Raw genomic sequence first — 19,401 nt, forward strand, 5'->3', positions numbered from 1 at the left:
GGGAGATAATAATTGTAACTTATAGTTAACTACTGTCAATATCTGTTTATATTCAAATTTTTGGTCATTTGCACAAAAATTTGAATATAAATAGACACAGGTATATAAATTTGTGTATTTAATTCTGAAATTATAAACATAAGCCAATGTTATAAATCTTGCATTTTTGGATGTATGTGTTAACAAGGAATTGTTTTCTTTACTGTTGTACTTCTATAATATACACTTAAAGATAATGATGTTTGACATTTTTAATTTTCAGATATTGAAAATAAATATATGGGAAATTTATGTATTTAAAGATAATTAAAGATTAAAAAGAAAGAAACTGCTAGATAAAAAATTTGAATCATCAATGTTTGAAGATAAATTTCAAGTTCTTGCTGAGTTAGCAATTACTTTAATAGATTTTATATTGAAAGCAGTAGTTGAAACTATTTAATTTCAGACTTTCTAAATAAAAATCAGTTTTGTATTTATTGTTTGTTACTAACCTCAATCAATATATTTATATATTGCATTAGTCTGCTATTAAATTTTATTGGTGTTATAATTTTAAATTGTTATTATTTTTAGAATGCTAAAAGAGCTTCTGCAGCTGCTGCTCCCTTGGCTTCTTGGGTAAAAGCAAATGTAAAATACAGTCAAGTTTTAGAAAAAGTTTCACCATTAGAAAAAGAACAGGCTAAATTACAACAGTAAGTTTGAAATTTTAAATATAAATATTCATAGCAATTTAATTAAAATTTTTCTTTTTATTTAAACAAGTAAAAATGTCACTTAATTTTAATATTAAATGTTGAATATTATTATTAACCTTTATTAACGTAAAAGGCTTTCGCCTGTTACAAGGGACGTGGTTTGGAGCTTAACAAAATAGTCCACAAAGAGTAAATTTAAATAGCACTATTTCAGCTGCCTATGTATCAGAGATTTATAAAATTAAACAGTAACTTAGTTAAAGTGTACAGTATAGCAAATATGATTTCACCCTTTAATATATGTTATTGGGTTACTATCCCTAGTAGTTTATATATTTTTTCTTTAGGAATGATCGTTAGAACATACACTTAGTACATATCGTATTGACTTAAACATTAAAATTGTTCCAACTTTTAGAATTTTGGTTCACGTAATTATATAACTTAAATATAATATTCTTATTCGCTCTATCGAAGATCTCATATAGTTCACTTTCATTGGAAAATTAGATAATATACTTATTTCTAAATTTTGGGAAATTTCTTTTGCTTTGAAACACTCACAAAAATGTAGAATTTAGGTAGTAGTTTATTACATTTTAAACTTATTCAACGAGAAGACCGACCAAACCTACTTTTCCGCTGGGCTATACTTATGATTATTCTATTTTCGTGTTCTAAATAGTTACTTTCTGCTTCAGACAAGTGTGTCGTCCATGTTTCTGTACTTCCAATAATTGAATTCGAGTTTATAAATTCTCTAACAGCGGGATTATATAGTCTATCCCCAAGATCTTGAATGTTCCAGAAGTTAATCAATAAATTTTTGGTGTCACAGTTTGACTTTCTCAAACCTATTTCTCTCTCTAATCCATCCGACACAACCAAATCAACTCCAAAATTTTAATGTTATCCATTTCCTGTTCAAACTCACATGAAACCAGGTTTACTTTGTTTTTATCTTCTATCATTTCTAAAATTAATTTGAGGCTATTTCTAAAAAATGGTTTAGTTGTATTATTTCTTTAGAGTTAATATCATAAGTATACATTATATCGTCTTTAATAAAGTAGTCATCTCTAACTAGTATTTTGTTGTTAGCTAATTTTTCTAACTTAACCTTAGATAATATCTGTTTTCTTCTGATTCTGGATCTTAGACATAAGTCTGCTGTTACTATTATTCTTTTCTTTGTTTCATCCACGATATTCGGTCTTAGTAACCAAAATTTTTTAAGTACTAAATTTCTAGCTTTGACTGTTTTCATCATGACTTTTATTATTTGCTTATTTTTATTATTTTTTAGATATTCTAAGCCTACTATTTCTACGTTGTTAAGACCTAGATCTTCTTTGATAAATGATTTAACTTCATCAAGTACATCCACAGATTGAAATGGTCTCGTTTAATGATCTATCAAATTCAAATTCGACTATACCTTTTAAGTTATTGGTAGAGTTTGACCTTGCTTCCAGTTCGTGAATTTTTTGGCCAATTATCTTCATCTCTTCTTTAGCATTGAGGTTGTCTTCTTTCATCTTGTTAATTTCAGATTTTATCGATTGGATTTCTAAGTTTAACAGAGAAAACTTATCCTGGATCAATTCGTAGATTGATTTTAATGTATATCTAGACTCATCGCCACGTTGTAGGTCAGATTTTGTTGCCGGTTCAAAAAAGTCTTTAATAGTTGAATTTCTTGCAGTGCCAAAGGATCCTTTCTCCTCTTCCTCTAGTAGATATTCCTCTCCCGATAATTCCACCAGTTGATTATCCTCCTCAACAACGTTAGTATTTTCCTTGCAAGGTCTTCCTCGCCCCCTCTTTTGCATAATTGCTTGATTAGTTTGGGGAGGGGAACGAGGAAGAGGACCGGGATTTGTTTCGATTCCCGCGATTAATAGTAATGTCTTGATTAATTTCTCAGATAATAAATTTTCTTGAGAATTTATCGTAACTTGAAACTTTATAATATAACTCAATCTATCCATTCCGAAGTCAAACCAAGCACTCTGCAAAAAAGTCACCAACACACCTGCCTTAAATGTTGAATATACTGTTTATCAAATACAATATGAATAATTATTACAGACTACATTTTTAATAATTTGAAAGTATACAGTTTCTAAAAATTAAGAATTTGAATATTTTATTATGTCATGGAATCAAATTTGATGTAATGCATAACCTAGACTAGATCAATCAAATAGCAATGTTAACTTATCAAAGTCATTTTTGTGGTCTTCTAGATCTTTCTGCATTGTAAATCACATTCTTGCCACTGATGTATCCAATTTAAAACATCATAAAATTGTTTCAATGAGCTATTATTTTTGTTGAAAATTTATTAGATTCCAATTAATTTTATAATTTGTCCTTTGATATCATTTCGTAATTCATTATCATTTAAATTTTCTACATTATAATGGAGGGAAATAATATATTTAAATCAAAACTATTCATTTTATTATAAAGATGAAATATCTACTGAGCACACAATGACCTCTGTCATTATTAAAAATAAAATCTGTTTTTCATATTCAGTTTTAACATGTTCTTCATACAAAAGAAAAGAAATCAAAAATTATTAAAATTCAGATTTTGCTGCATTCCTTCTAACAGATGATATTTCTTCTTTTCTCTTCTATTTTATGCATGTCTGATTTCTTAAGATTCCACACATAAACTAGGATTGTTTGATTAATTGTCATGACAACAGAAAAAAATATTATAATTTGAACATATTTGGAATTTTAGACAGATCGATATTTATTTATTTATTTGTCAATTATAGACATTCTCATCATAAATTTAGCTTTTATATTTTATTCATTTTAAATCTGTTCATAACTTATGTTGTTCATTTATGTCTATAAATATTCAATTGCCAGCATCCTGAAAGTAATCTTAGCTTTCTAAATCTCAAATTCTAAAACTTCTACATTTAATGTTTGTTTGTAAACTGAAGACAGTTCAAAGATGGAAGTTAACAAAAGGCTATTATAAAATATATATATTTTTTAATTTAACAAATAAAAAAAGGGGTTATATACCTGTATAAAAGTGAAAGTAGTAAATGTAAATTTTTTTATAAAGAAATACATAAAATAAAATTAACATAAAATTGATAAAATTTCAAAAAAAAATTTAAAAACCAAAATATATGTATATTTGTGTAAAAATAAATGTAAATGTTTTAAAATGTTGATTAAATATTTTTACACAAATATACATATACAATAGAGCATTGTTTATCCGAATCAATTGGGGACTGAGGTTGTTCAGATAACTGATTTTTCAGATAACTGATTATGTACGAAAAAATATATTAACCTATCTGATGTTGAAATTTTTCTCCATTGTATGTTGCTTCTTGTTGAATTTTCATCGATTTTAAGCCTAACAAAAATTTTTATAATGATAATCGAATATGTTGTATCGTTAAAAATTATTTCTTAATTTTGTACAAACAGAATAAATATATTGAAAAATATAAAAACAAAAAAATTATACTTTAGAAGTTAATCTGGTATCAAAAACGTTCGATTCAGCATGACACAGTCCGACTGGAAAGCTTTCGGCTAACTGAAATTTTGGTTAATCAAAATTTCGGTTGACCGGCTTTCGGATAAACAATGCTCTACTGTATTTTGGTTTTTAAAAATTTTTTTTGAAATTTTATCAACTTCATGTTAATTTTATTTTATGTATTTTTTTATAAAAAAAATTTACATTTACTTTCACTTTTATACAGGTATATAACCCCCTTTTTTACTTTTTAAATTAAAAAACATACCATATTTACTTGCATATAAGATAAAGTTTTTATTCATTTATCACAGCTTCAAATCCCTAGGTTGTCCTATATGTGAGTGAAAGATTCATTGCGTTTTTGCAAGTTAACCGTGTATTCACATTTTTTACCAGATGCTCACCCTCTTGTATTTAAAAACAAAAGTATTTTATCTGGGTCGTTTGAATCGTTCTTGTATATTGTCAGGAGTAAAGATGAATAGCAATAGGAAAAGCAAAGTTTTTGAATTGAATTCCAGATTGAAATTCAAAAATTACATGGGAGTATAATATAAGTTTTAATCCATTCCCACTTGAAAACAGATGATTATTTGGAAATCAGAATTGAAGAAACTCATAGGTGTGATTGATGGAGAGTGGATTTGACTGTTAAGAAGTGGCAAAAAAGTTCCGATTGTCCAACTTTACATGAACAAATTATGTTGTCGATTTTACAAGATTTTTCCTTAAAATTTAAAATGCCAGTAATTTTTATGGGACAATGTATGCATTTATGTTCATTTGATATTTTACATGTGATTAAACAAAATAAAATTATAATTATAATAATAAATTTAATTTTCTTTAATTTGATCTTTAAAGTCACACCTCGTCCTATATGCGAGGTTGTCTTATATGCGAATAAATACGGTATATATTTTATAATAGTTTTATGCTAACTTAATTTTTATTTTAATTTTATTTATCAGCTTATGAATACAAAGTTGATTCATCCACTGGTCACTAACATAATTGAAGAAATGGTCAAACATTAGTAATAAAGGACTGAATAGGGTCAGAAGGCCTGAAATAAATTTCCTGGAACAATAAAGTTGGAATTTAATTGATCATTTTCATTATCAATTTCTGTGGATTTTTTTTTAAGCCTAAAATGTTGGCTTTTTTAGTGACTTACATCACACAAGGAACTCTTATTGATATAGACTTTATTACTGGATGTGGATATGCATTTTGGGTCTTAATGACCTCTCTTCAGTCCTTATTTTTTTATATAGATCTTATTAAAATAAATAATACATAGGCTGTTTTTTCAACCTCTGATGGTCCATAAAACAAAGACAAGTGTAAATAACAAAATAAATTCATTACCAAAAGTTAGGTGCAAACATGGTTACTTTTTGACATAATCACCATGAAGATTGAGGCATTTGTCATATCTGTGGACAAGCTTTGCAATTCTCTCTTCATAGAATGTTGCTGCCAGTGACTTGAGATGGGCCTTAACGTTGTTTTGAAGATCATCATTAGTCTCAAACCTCTGCCTTGCTAGCCACATTTTCAGTTCAGGAAAGAGGTGGAAGTTGCTTGGGGCTAAATTGAGGTTATACACTGGGTGTTTAAAAAGTTCCAAGCTGGGTGGAAGTCTGAAAGGTGAAAGTTTTCACACCTTTAATATGTGAAGACTTCCATCTCTTTCCTGAACTGAAAACATGGCTAGGAGGGCAAAGGTTTGAGACTAATGACGATCTTCAAAACAACGTTAAGGCCCATCTCAAGTCACTGGCAATAACATTTTATGAAGAGGGAATTGCAAAGCTTGTCCACAGATATGACAAATGCCTCAATCTTCATGTGATTATGTCAAAAAGTAACCATGTTTGCACCTAACTTTTGGTAATAAATTCATTTTGGTATTTACACTTGTCTTTGTTTTATGGACCATTGGAAGTTGAAAAAAAAACCACCCTCATAGTTATAAATTACATCAAATGTGCTTGTTTACAGAGAATAATTACAAAAAATTTTTTTATTTACATTAGCCAATTATTGAATTTTGCCCATCTACAGGTAGTACCAATTTAAATTATTTTTTTGGAAAAATTATATTTGTTTAAAGAAATTTTATTTTTTTATTCGTCGTCTATAATTTTATTTTATACAGTATCTTTTTAAAAAATTTTTATAATATATCCAGTTAATTATCCAATTTTTAATTTCAATTCATATGTAATAATCAGCTAATATAAGTAGAAAAATTTTTTGTAAATATTCTCTGTAAACACATGCATGTGTGATGTAATTTATAACCATTATTTATTTTAATAAGATGTGTATAAAATATAAGGACTGAAAAAGGGTGATTAAGACCCAAAATGCATATCCACATCCAGTAATAAAGTCTATATCAATAAGAGTTCCTTTTGTGATGTAAGTTACTAAAAAAAGCCAAAATTTAAGGTTTAAAAAAAATTCAAAGTTGGAATTGTCAATTATTAGCGTGTTCCTAGTATGATTTGTTCTCTTCAGAAAAATTTATGCTTATCACGAAAGGATCTATCAATTGAATGAGTAGCAATTGAACAATAAATATTAATCATGAAATGATCAATCATTACTGACTAGATAGTTATAACCCAAAGCTGAAACAATAATATCTTAAAAACTTTCTTCCAAATAAATTTTTAACTCAAACCACTCAAGAAATTGTTTTTTTGGGGGGTTTAATGATCTATTTCAAATAGAATAGTTTGTGTCCAACAGTTTTTACACTCCAGAAGGATATTTCAATTATCAGTCATGTCAACCTCTTGGATAAATCTACCATTTTACATGATTCATCATATATCACACAAAAAGTATTGGTTATGTGTTCACACATAGCATTGGATATATCGTATAATTAAATTTATATTTTAAAAATGATATAGTAATGTAATGTGAAATTTTTCTCATTGTTACTGCTAATATACAATAATTTTTATCCAAAAGAATATATAAAATATAAATATTAAAAGTCTATAATTCCTATTATTTAAGAAGTAAATGCATTGTTCTTGTATTGTTAATTATTCATTTAAATTATAGCTTTATGAATACATTTTATCAATTTGAAAATTGAAAATTGTTTTGCAGTAACTTGGTTTCGGCTGAGCGGCGCATTAACAAATTAAGCGGTGCATTAGAAGATGTGGAACAAGAAGTTATTCATTTGAGAGATAAGTTAAGCAAATTTACAAAGGAAGCAGCTGAAATAGAATTTAATTTGAAACATTCTAAAGAAATAATCATTTCTGCTGAGACACTTGTTCAGCAACTAGATAGTGAATATCAACGTTGGACAAAACAAGTAAGTATTAATAAATATATTTTTAAATATAATGATCTAAAAATAAATTCTAATATATATGTGATGTTAAAACTATTTAACAAATTTTAATAAAATAGTTACTGAGTATTAGGAATCCCAAGTAATGAATTTGTTGAATTTTGATAGTTGTTGTCAAATAACTTTTTACACAGAAATAGAAATCTGATATAAAAAATATTTTAACTATTTTATAATTGCTCTATTATTTCAATATATTTTATTTTATACCTTTATTATTCTATTATACTTTCATAAATTCTAAAATTTTAATTTTTAACCATGTAAACATACCTACAGTTCAGTTCATCATAACTTTGGACTGTTGCCAATGCTAAGCAGCCTTTTTAACACATTTATTTTTATAATACATAATAATAATTTTTTAAGGATAATTAAGAGTATAACATGTTATACCTAGCTTTGTCATGAATTACTTATTAATGTTCATAAGATCCCTATCTTTCACAGTGGTCCAAAATTAAAGTGAACTTTACTATGGATTAAAAATTTTCATGTAAAACATCAGATCTCATGGGATTAAAGCATCCTTTCTCTTACTTATCTTAAATTTAAACTACTGGTTACTAATTTTTTCCAAAAGCTGGATTAAGAATAATGTTATGGATAACTTTAATACAATTCACAGTTTCAGCTGTAAATATTACTTTATTAATCAGATGAATCAACAAGGAAGAGACATTATGATTGTTTATCATTCCCAATTACAAATAACTAACATTTTTGAATATAAAGATGACATTTTAGCTCTTGTGATTCCTTCACATTCTGTCACACTCATAGTCATTTATGCTCCCATCATTCCTATGATACTACTATATTCCTACTTTTACAAACATTTTAAAAATTATTTTAAATTTGTATGTTTTTGTAAAATTATACTATTAGATAATTTTAACATCACAAACATCTGGATTGTTCAATGTCTTACCAACATAAGTGCAATAGTTTTTGCAATTTTAATGGGCTTTGCTCAATATTAATCATTTTAATTTGCACACTCCCATTCCTGTAGTCAAAATAATGGATAAAAATTTTTAAAATCTTTATATTACCATATTTGCTAGTATCTGTTGAAGTACCAACAAAGAGAATGTCTACAACAGATTTTATTAAAATTTTCAATGATTGGGGAGCTAGCACAAAGCTTATTATTGCTTCTATTTTTGTTCTAGCACTTGACTCAAAAAATAGCAACTAATGTGTTAAGGAAAATTTGCTTCAGCAATTTTGGTGTAAATATATGGAATTGTAACTCTTTTGATGTGCAACAGTAGGAAAACAAGGACACTTTTTGCAGCAACTTACACTGTAGTCTTTTTCACTCTTTGTTTTTACAAAAAAATTTATCAGTTTCTCTGATGAAGTTGATCATAACACACTTCAAATGTTTTTCAGTTATAATATGTAATTCTGTCTCACTCTGTGATTTGCAACTGAAACATGTTTTTGGACTTGTAACACATTAGCTTCTCATTATTCTCTTCCAGGATGAAAACATGGGTATTTTTTGATAGTTTGTCTATAAATTTGCATTTTCACTTTGATTACTTTATTGATCATCTGAAATAATTAACATTACAAAATTAATCATGATGTCTTTAGCAATACACATACAACTTCAAACCATGTTCATTAAACTTTGCTAGACAATAATTGATGTCTTTTGATTCTTTAAACATTAGTTATTTTACTATGTATTATATTGTAATTAATAAAATTTTATGTCTACTTACAAGTGAAGCCAGATGCTAATGAAGATTGGAATTGAAACCAGAAATGCAAAGCAAAAGATGATGCAAAAAATGTAATGTTGGAAGTAGAAATGCTATTCAGTCAAATAATTAATTTCCGAATTCTAAATTTAATGCTATGCTGTTACCAATAGAGAAAAATTGTCTACATTTATGAGTGGTACTACCAAAGTTAAGAGAAAAGTTCAATAATTCAAATTTGTTGTAGACTAAACAGGGAATTTGCAGAAATGTTTGTAGACAATAAATTTTACTTTTAAAATGAGAATGTGTTTACATAAATCAGGATATATGGTAACTCTACAAGTTTTACTCTAACAAAGGACATTATGATGAACAGTATTACTAGTTAAAAGTGATTTATAATACAGAAATTTTTCATTTTCATTATTTTAAAGAGCCATTATTTGAATATTACTATTATTTCCATTAGAAAATAAAATCAGATGTCTAAGTTACTGATGGAAATTTCAAGATTTTCAACCAAAAAAGAAAAAGAAAATTGTTTTTTTTTTATCAACAAGTGAATAAGACATAGAATGAAATCTTATTTTCATTTATTTTTTATTGGTTAATAAAAAATAGAACCTTGGATTTTATTTTTCCCATATAAATGTTAGTCTCACAATGTACACAATTTTTATTTTATACAAGGTATCAACGATCTGCCATGTAAAATGAGAGTGAAAAATATTATTGTTCTAAAACTATTCTTTAACAATTAGATTACTGATGATGATATACAATAGACTCTTGATATAAATTTTCAATATAGTGAACAATTTTTTGGTCCTTGCTGTTCTTTATGTATATAATGAATTTTTGATATGGTAAATGATTTAGCTCAATGTATTTTGTTACTATTTATAAACTTAAAACATTCTATATTCATAAAATAAAACTAAAATAAATTTTTTGATATCATAATATTTTATCTTTATTTTTAGCTAGGAGAAATAGATAAGGAATTAACAAGACTTCCTGTGCAGTCATTACTAGCTGCTGCTTTTATTACATATTTATCATCCTCTTCAGAAGATATAAGACAAATTAATATTGAAAAATGGTGTTCCATTTTAGGATACAAGAGTTTTGATTTAAAGCAATTTTTAAGCAGTGAACAAGAACAGTTAACTTGGAAAACAGAAGGTTTGCCTTCTGATTTGTTATCAATAGAAAATGCTATAATTATATTACAGGTAAGATGAAAATTTAACAAAATTAATATAATATATGTATATTTAAAATAAAAAAAATAATGAAAAAATCAAAATAGTATTTAATTTTGAATATTTATCAGTTTTTTTATCTTTTATTTATAAGGACTGATCAAAAATATCTAAGACAAAATTTATTGTAGGAAAACAAAAGCAATTACCAATTACTGGGAGTTCTTATTCAAAATATGACTTTCTGGATTGTATGCAGTGATTTCAGGGATCCTTCCACTTTTCCATGTTTGTCTGATAGGTGCTAATATAATATTATAACTATAAAAAATCTGATTTATTTTCTCAAATGTACAGTACCTACTACATATAGAAAGCCAAAAAACATTTTATTATTATTATATTATTTTATCACTATTCTTATTATCATTGTGAAATATATACTTATTTATTTGTAAATTTTTTTTGCATTAGAGTTCCCATTTTTGTACAAGTTTTATCAGATAATCATTTAGTGCCATCTCTGTCTTTAATTGTTGGATTTCATTTTTTTTATTCTCTTTTTTCGTAGTTTTATTTCATATGTTTTTATATTCCATACAAAGGTGGGTGTGAGTAGGTCAGCGGAGGTGCTGGTGACTTTTTTAGTACAGATTAATAGTGTCATTTTGGTGTTCACGAAAATTATAAGGAAGCAGATTATGGCTCATTTGAGGAAATGAAATTTATTAATAGGTTAAGTTTGATTTTAATTATGTGCTTACTAATTAGTGTGGGTATTTAAACAAATCCAGGCCCATTTCCTCATTCACCACAGCAAGTAAATCAAGCAGAAATGCAGAGAAGGGGGCATGGAAGACCATGCAAAGAGAACTTCAAAGAAACAGAGAAGGAAAATCAGCTGGTGGACATACTGAATGAGAAATATTACCAAATTGACAACAATTTTTATAAAGCTAGATCAGGGACAGTGAGAAATACAAACATACATGATTATTTTGAGTCATTAAAGGTAGCAGATGCACAGGAAGTAGAAGAATCCCAATATACATTAAAAGCAATTTATGAATTAATACAAGAGAAATTTTTGCAGTTAAATACTGAATTGCAAGCTAATAAGGCCAATGTTAACTCACTGAAAGAAGAAAATAAAGAGTTCAAAGGAGAATTAAACAAAGTTATTCATAATATAGAAGAATTAGACGAAACATCCAGAAATAGCAAACAGCTGAAAGGTATGTTAGAAATCCAAATAGATAGTTTGGTAAATGAGAGAACAAATAATAATATTATAATTATAAATTATCCGTTTAAATCAACTGACTATATTGAGGAGATTAATCATTTTATCAAGTCGGAGTTTGGAATAGAGAACAATCCCATAGAAAGTCTGATAGACTGACTAATAGTGAAGTAATCTATGAAGACTATCTAAAAACACAGATTCTTTTAACTGTTGCAATTAACTTAATAATATTTACCATAACTAATTTGGCTGATTTTAGGCCCAATAATTGTACTCATGCTTATTCTATCCTATTTGATGATGAAAAAATTATCACCCATTTTAAAATATTTGGCTACAGTTTTCAAATTGCAGACCTATAAATTCCCACTCTCATCCATCATTTGTCCAGTCTTCATTAATCTCGAGAATGGAGTTTGAGATGAAAATTGAAACCAGATATAGAAAATTTAGGGGCCAGAGGCCCTGATTAACTTAATACAAATTTCCAATCTAGACTAGAAGTCAAGTGATTTGAATTTAAATTTTTTGCCTTATCTCAAGAACAGTTATTTAGATGAAAATTGAAATATGGACAAGCTTAGTGGCTAGAAGCCCCAATTAATTTTTAACTTAAAATGTGATTAAAAATTGCAGCCTAGCATTATAATAAATAATTCATATTTTTTACTTTTATATGCTAGTTATATCATGTTTAAATAATAATCATTCGTTTTTATTTTTTCAAGTTTTTCTTTTATCATATACCATGTAATTGAAAGTTACATGTTTTCAATATCTAGACTTGCCAGTTTATAATAACTATTAATCCATACAGTTTTTAATGATATAATTTACTCTCTTATATTATTGACAGTATATGGAGAATTTTTTTATACTGACAATATTTTCTTTAGGAGCTTTTTCAAGTTATATAAAACTGAATTGTAAATCTACAACAAGTTTTACTTTTTCTTCCTTTTTATGTGTTTTATTGGAATCATATTAAATTTGACCCTCCAGTTTTTTGCAAATCTCAATATTTTGAGATTTCCTGAACCCAAAAAAGTCAAAAAAGGGAAAAATTCTGTGGATGTGTGTTGGCATCTATTTCATTTAAAGTCTCCGGATGGGGTAAAGATTAAGAAATGAAATTTGGCATGATAATCTGGTATATAAGAGGCATTGATGCTATTAAATTTTGGTGATTAAAGTTTGAGAGTATAGGGAGATATAAGGAAGTCATGACATAACTTGGATGGGATCAGACATAACAAAAATTTTCATTGTTGGTGGCACTTACAATATTTTTAAAAATTCATCTCTGTCCTCAAAATTAAACCATTTGTCTTTTTTATTATAATTAATAATATAAATTATTTTTAATACTATCTTATAATATCATAGATGGCATCACACACACGTTTAAAACTTACTAAGATGTTTCTTAAACATAAATATTTTTCATTTGGAAAGTTGCATAATTCATTGCTGGAATTTTTACTCAAATTTATTACTAGTTGTTTTTTATTGTTATCAAGACATAATATGTAATTTTTGATTTAAGTATTTATTTTCTTTAATTGATTTAATTTAGTTATTCTAAGTTATTCTCATTTAGTTCTTCCAATATTCTAAGTTACTTTTGAAATTACTTCTGTTGGATCTCTCAGTAATATTTTATATAGCATATTATTTTCTATTTCACTTTCTTTTTGAATTACCCACTTCTTTTCCACTGTCTCAGTTATTCAACTTTAATGATTTTTAAACCATTTTTAATCAAAAAATTCTGTACTCCAATTTTTTTGTTTTTTTTTTTTTTTTTTTTAATGCTCAAACTGTTTAGTTCTAATGTATAATACTTTTTTCTTTTTTGTAACTAAATTTTTCTTAATTTTGTTTTTAATATACAGTTCCTCATTTTGTAGGCTCGTTTAATCTTTGGGATAGTTAACTGACTTTCAGATCTCTCTACTGTATGCCACAAGTGGTAAAACTATTCAAGATATGCACTTTCTGTATAATTACTCATCAATATTAAGTAAAGCCTGCAATTACATGTCCCTTGGTATTTTCCATGCTTGTCATGGGTTGGATCAGGCCCACAATCGGAATAGGCCTACAATTATAATCTAAATCTCTTTTGGAAAATTTTACATATTGCATTTGTTTTCTTTTTTTATCTGATTTTATTAATTGCTACTTTTTCTAATTTTTTTTAATTTTAATGTTGGGTAAATTTCTTATTTAATTTTTTAAATTTATTATCTTTATACTTTTCTACATACCTAATGTTAGTGACCTCATTTTCAATATCTGTTTTTGTCAAACTTAATTTTTTAATCTATTTCTTTATCTTTTCATTTTAATTTTGTTAAATTCAATAACATGTTTCACTATTTGATTATGAATTTTTGTGACAAAACTTCTATGTAAACTCTTTTTAGTTTAATACGATTGTCTATAACTTGTCTTATCCCCATTGCTGATATATATATATCTTAAAAAAATTAATATCTACTTTAAATATTTCAGTTTCTTTCAATAATTTTATAAATTTAATAATATTGTTCTTTTGATTTTCTCCCATACTGTTACTAGAAAGCATATACTGTTGTGAACTTAAAACTATAAAAACTTTTTTAATCCAGTAATGAAAATGTAAAAATTGATATGAATATCAATATGAATCAAGTAGTATATACAAGTAGAATTTTTAAAACCATTTATATAAATATGATTTAGTATAAGTTTTCTATGTTATTAATTCTTTTAAAACTTCCAAAACATTTTATTTATTTTAAAAATAAATATGCAAGCTTAAAAAATGAATGTTTCATGTTAAATACTGGAATAAACAAATAAAATTACAATGAAGTAAATAGAAAATTTTGTTAACAAAAGTCAATTACTGCATTTCAATTTATATTTAATTTTAAATTACTAATAATTTGTATTGTTTTTAGCTTTCTAAAATGGAAATAGGTGTAAGTAAAATTTCTACTGTTAAACTGTAATAATTTGTTCTAATGTATTGTAATATTCAAATAATAATTAAAATTTAGTTTAAAATTTAAAATAATTGATAAAATGTAGATAGTAATTTATATAAGAATTTTTGGATGAAATAAACTATTTAAAATTACTTTGTTTTAAGTTAGTAGACAAATTAGAATTTAATCAAGATTTAGCTTTTTCATTTTCTTTAAATTTCTAGTTAGGAATTAAAATGTCTTATTGATTTTTTAACATAAACATAATTGTGTATTAAAAACAATACCGTAATGTAGTGCTGCTTGAAGTCTTAGATTAATGTTAGTAAACTAAAGCTGCTGGTCCACAAATAATTTCCAAGACCATATGGTATCAAATAATATATTTTCTGAAGCAGACATTACAATATTGATAAATATGCCTTATTGATACAGTATATTTTTTACCTAAAGATACTGTTATATGGACACCTTTGCACTAATTGCAGTAATGTGATAATATGGCAAAAAAATTGTACTTATCCCTGACATGTTGGAATCTGTATAATATTTTTCTAGACGTAAATTTTCTACGTCAGCAAGTTTGAAAAGCGATCCTATAAAATACAGCATTTTTTAATATATGTTTATATCATTTTTTATAATAGTCTCATAGTTTCTCATTCATAACTTTAACTGATTAGATATTTTTTAACTTATTAAATATATATATATATATATATATATTTAATAAGTTAAAAAATATATATAATATATATATATATTTATTTATTTATTTATTTAAATATTTAAATTTAATAAGTTAGAAAATATATAATCAGTTATCGTTATTAGATTTCTTACTCATATTTCATAAAGATGTAATGGAAAGAATGACATTTGACAGCATTATCATTTCATTTCTTATTTTTTTTATATTACAAATAATTATTATTGATAATTTTTAAATTGGTTTTTATTTATATTTTTTATTCAGCATAAAGAGAAAATTATTTTGTATGTCATATTATTTTATTTAAGAATTGTTATATATCATATATATAATTTTTTTAATTAATTAACAGAAATATTTTTCTGTTACAATTAAAAAATTTAAAATAATAAGTATAAATAAAATTACTTTTTTATTTAACTACATGTTTTAATTTCAGTTATTTCAATAAGTAAATATAAATAAAAGTAAATAAAATAGTAAAAATATTTTTATTTTAGTCAACGCTCTATCCATTTTTGATTGATCCTTCAGCTCGAGCAACAAATTGGTTAAAATTTCATTTAAGAAATACAAACATTGATATTGTAAGCCAACAAGTAAGTTATAAGCCATTATTTTAAACTTTTACAAAATTTAGTGTTTGAATTTTGGAAAATACTGCAAAAACAAACAATTTTTATGAAAATATTTTTAAAATACAAATTTATTTATTTTTTTTATTATATTGTAAATTATAATATTGTACAGTACAATGTGAAAATTTGTTATTTCTATTTTAACTGTAAAATATTGAAAAATTAAAATTACTAAAGACTTTTTTTAAAGTGATATAAGGAAGTAATTAATTAATTAATCTTGTTTTCAGTTTTTAATGTATTACTAGTTATTTTATTATAATTAATGTAAAATTTTTTTACAAACAGGATAGCAATTTTCCTACTAGTCTTGAACTTGCCGTGAGATTTGGTAAAACGTTGATTGTCTTAGATGTTGATACAATAGAACCATTATTATATTCATTATTAAGAGCAGATCTAATTAGTCAAGGTATTTTTTTTGTTTATAATTATATTGAATAAATTACTCTTAAATTTAAAAATATAGATGAATTATCTATGTTTTAATCTGTTGTTGTTGTTGTAATAATATTTTATAATTCTTGAATTTTTAGTCTTTTTATAATAAAATTTATTTTGAGCAAGTACACCAACAACTGCCGTAAATGATCGGACTAAATTTTGGATAAATGATTATAGATTAGAAATAAATTTGGCTCTAGAGTTAGACATTAGGCGCCATCTCTTATTAAAATTAATAATTATAATATTTAATTAATTAATTTAGATTAAACTGGAAGAAAATAATTGGCTCAAAGCGGGACTCAAACCCTCAACTCCCTCTTACCATGCAGACGCGTTGCTAGTCCCACAGTGGGGTGGCCAGATGGTGAGGGACAAGACTTGGCAAAGCCAAATAAACCATCTCTAAAAATTCCTGGGGTTTTCAAACCCATCGAGATTTGATTCTGGATCCCCCATAGCAGTAGGCTGTCACCTTAAATGCTCGGCCATCTGGCTGTCTTTTCTCAGATACTAATCAATTATATTTTAAGCATGAAATGTTTATTATGATATTCTTGGGAAGCTTTTATCCAGTATTTTTTAACAATTTATCTTTAATAAATGTGTGTCCTATATATATATAATATTTATTTTACTGCCAAGAATGAAGAAATAGTAGATCAAATAAAAATAACTACAAGAAATAATGGACTGTCAATATATGATTGAAAAATTAGGAAAACTGAAAAAAAAATGAGATAGACATTAAATTATCTAAAATTCTTTATTTAGCTCTATGTAGATGTGTATAAAATCACTTTAATTTATAATGGTTGATTTTCTCACAGCAATTTCACATTGGATGACTTAAGATGTTATTATATAACTTAACACAGATTATACAGATGCATTTCAGACTGTTGTGAAAGAACAATGATATAATTAGAAATACAACATTGTTATTATTTTTCATAAAGAATTTTTATGATAACACTTACATGTTTTAGAGAGAAAATAACATAAAACTCCATTTTCACATTTTGGTTTCCCCATAAGTACAAAAGTATTGGATATAGTTTCCTCTCTTAAAAAACATCTAAGGTAATTCATATCAAGTCCCAAGATCTCAACTTGTCTTGTAAGTCTTACTAACCTGAATTTCATGTATATTCCTTCAGCTAATTCTTCTACTTAGAAGTTTTTATTTAGCCTTTCTTTAGTATTTGGTTATGACAGTAGGATAACTATTACTTACCATTTTAATTGCTGTTAATAAATTTTTTATTTTATTTTGACAATCCTTTAATGGCAATCACCATGAATAGTATTCATAAATTCCTCGAATACATAATAATTATCATTTAATTTACTTTTTTTATTCTTATATCATTGATTGAACAAAATTGATTTTTTAACTTTCTATTAATGGCATAAATTGAATTTTATGGTATGGTGTGGTATGAATATTGAAATTAGAATTGGGAAATACTTTAGTAGAGAGCTAAAGTACTTCAAAACTTCTAATAACATACCAAAAAATTCAACTCACAAAATTTTTATGAAGATTAAGCAAACTAAATGAGTACAACAGTTTATAAAGATTATTATTTCATATAGTATTTTAATACTATATGAAATAATAATCTTTAGTATTAAATATATCATATAGTATTAAAAAACTATATAAATCATAATCTTTGTAATAATAAAAATCATTGTAAATTTATTTTTTCATATGCATTTGAAAAATATTTATAAGTAAGATGTTTGTAAGTAAACTGGATCATCAATTTCATTTATAATTAAGAATAACTATTTATAAATTTTTGAATTTGAATATAAAGACTGATAAAAAAAAAATTGTAGAGGCATGCTGAAAATTCATAAAAATTTATAAGTTTTCATTATATATTAGAGAGGTCGCAGCCGAAGTTCAAATGTTAAACTTGTATGACAAGCAGAAGTACATGTTTGATGTTTGAACTCTAAGTAAAACACGTTGTGCCACATGTTCACGTCGTGCACTGACTCATGGGATATTGTTGAAAAATGGCGAAACACGTTTAACAATGATGAATGTTACTAGTGAAGGTAAATAAACAAATTAAACTATTTTAAAGTATTTATAGGATGTTTAATAACACTAAATAATTATTTTTAATTAGCGTCGTGTCTCCTACCCAAATGATAGGACAATAGGACTACCTCATACTTTTGTTGAGGGAAGTAGTGGCTTATGTAAATCCGAATGCAGATCAGAAAATTATTTTTAGAAAATATACAAATGTATTATGCTGTTTATGGTAGAAGATGCTGTGAAAGGACAAACCTACTCGTACAGAAATATGTGATTTCTATAGGCACTTCACATCACTTGCAAAAAAATTGAATAATTAAATAATTTCTGGATTAAAATCATCTGTTTCTTTATAATATTATTCATAAATGCTTAAATAATCATTATTTTTTAAAAATTCATCATCATTTTTTTTGTGTTTGGGTTTAAAATTAAGAAGTTTACACCGAACTTTCACTCGCCATGCTAGACGTAACAAATGTCATTATCAACCTTCTAGAATTGCCAGATGGCAGCACTTGACATCCGACGTTCACGTTTTAGGCTGAAAACGTCGGCTGCAACCTCCCTATTATAATAATACAAATGTATTGTAGTATAAATAATTATTTATAATAATTACTTGCTATCTCTTGCCTCTTAGTTGTTTAAAATTTACATTATATTGTAGTATTATAAAATTCCAGTATAAAATTGCTGATTTTTATCATATCAGCATTATACAGTTTTACTTTTATCACGAGGATGATTTAGAATTTTTGAAAACTTTAATTTAAATTAAAAT

The 19,401-nt window shown here is 25.7% G+C and overlaps 1 protein-coding gene across 1 annotated transcript in view; it reads left to right on the forward strand.

Moving 5' to 3' along the window:
• btv (beethoven) overlaps positions 1–19,401 on the forward strand; it is a 239,088-nt gene that overhangs the window by 177,515 nt on the left and 42,172 nt on the right. Inside the window, 5 exon segments of the mRNA XM_067274747.1 lie at positions 577–698; positions 7,368–7,581; positions 10,322–10,573; positions 15,977–16,075; positions 16,403–16,526. Coding sequence (XP_067130848.1) covers positions 577–698; positions 7,368–7,581; positions 10,322–10,573; positions 15,977–16,075; positions 16,403–16,526 — 811 coding nt within the window.

The sequence above is a fragment of the Centruroides vittatus genome, unplaced genomic scaffold, assembly GCF_030686945.1.
Source record: "Centruroides vittatus isolate TY-2023 unplaced genomic scaffold, ASM3068694v2 contig_563, whole genome shotgun sequence".
In the NCBI taxonomy this organism is placed as follows: domain Eukaryota; kingdom Metazoa; phylum Arthropoda; class Arachnida; order Scorpiones; family Buthidae; genus Centruroides; species Centruroides vittatus.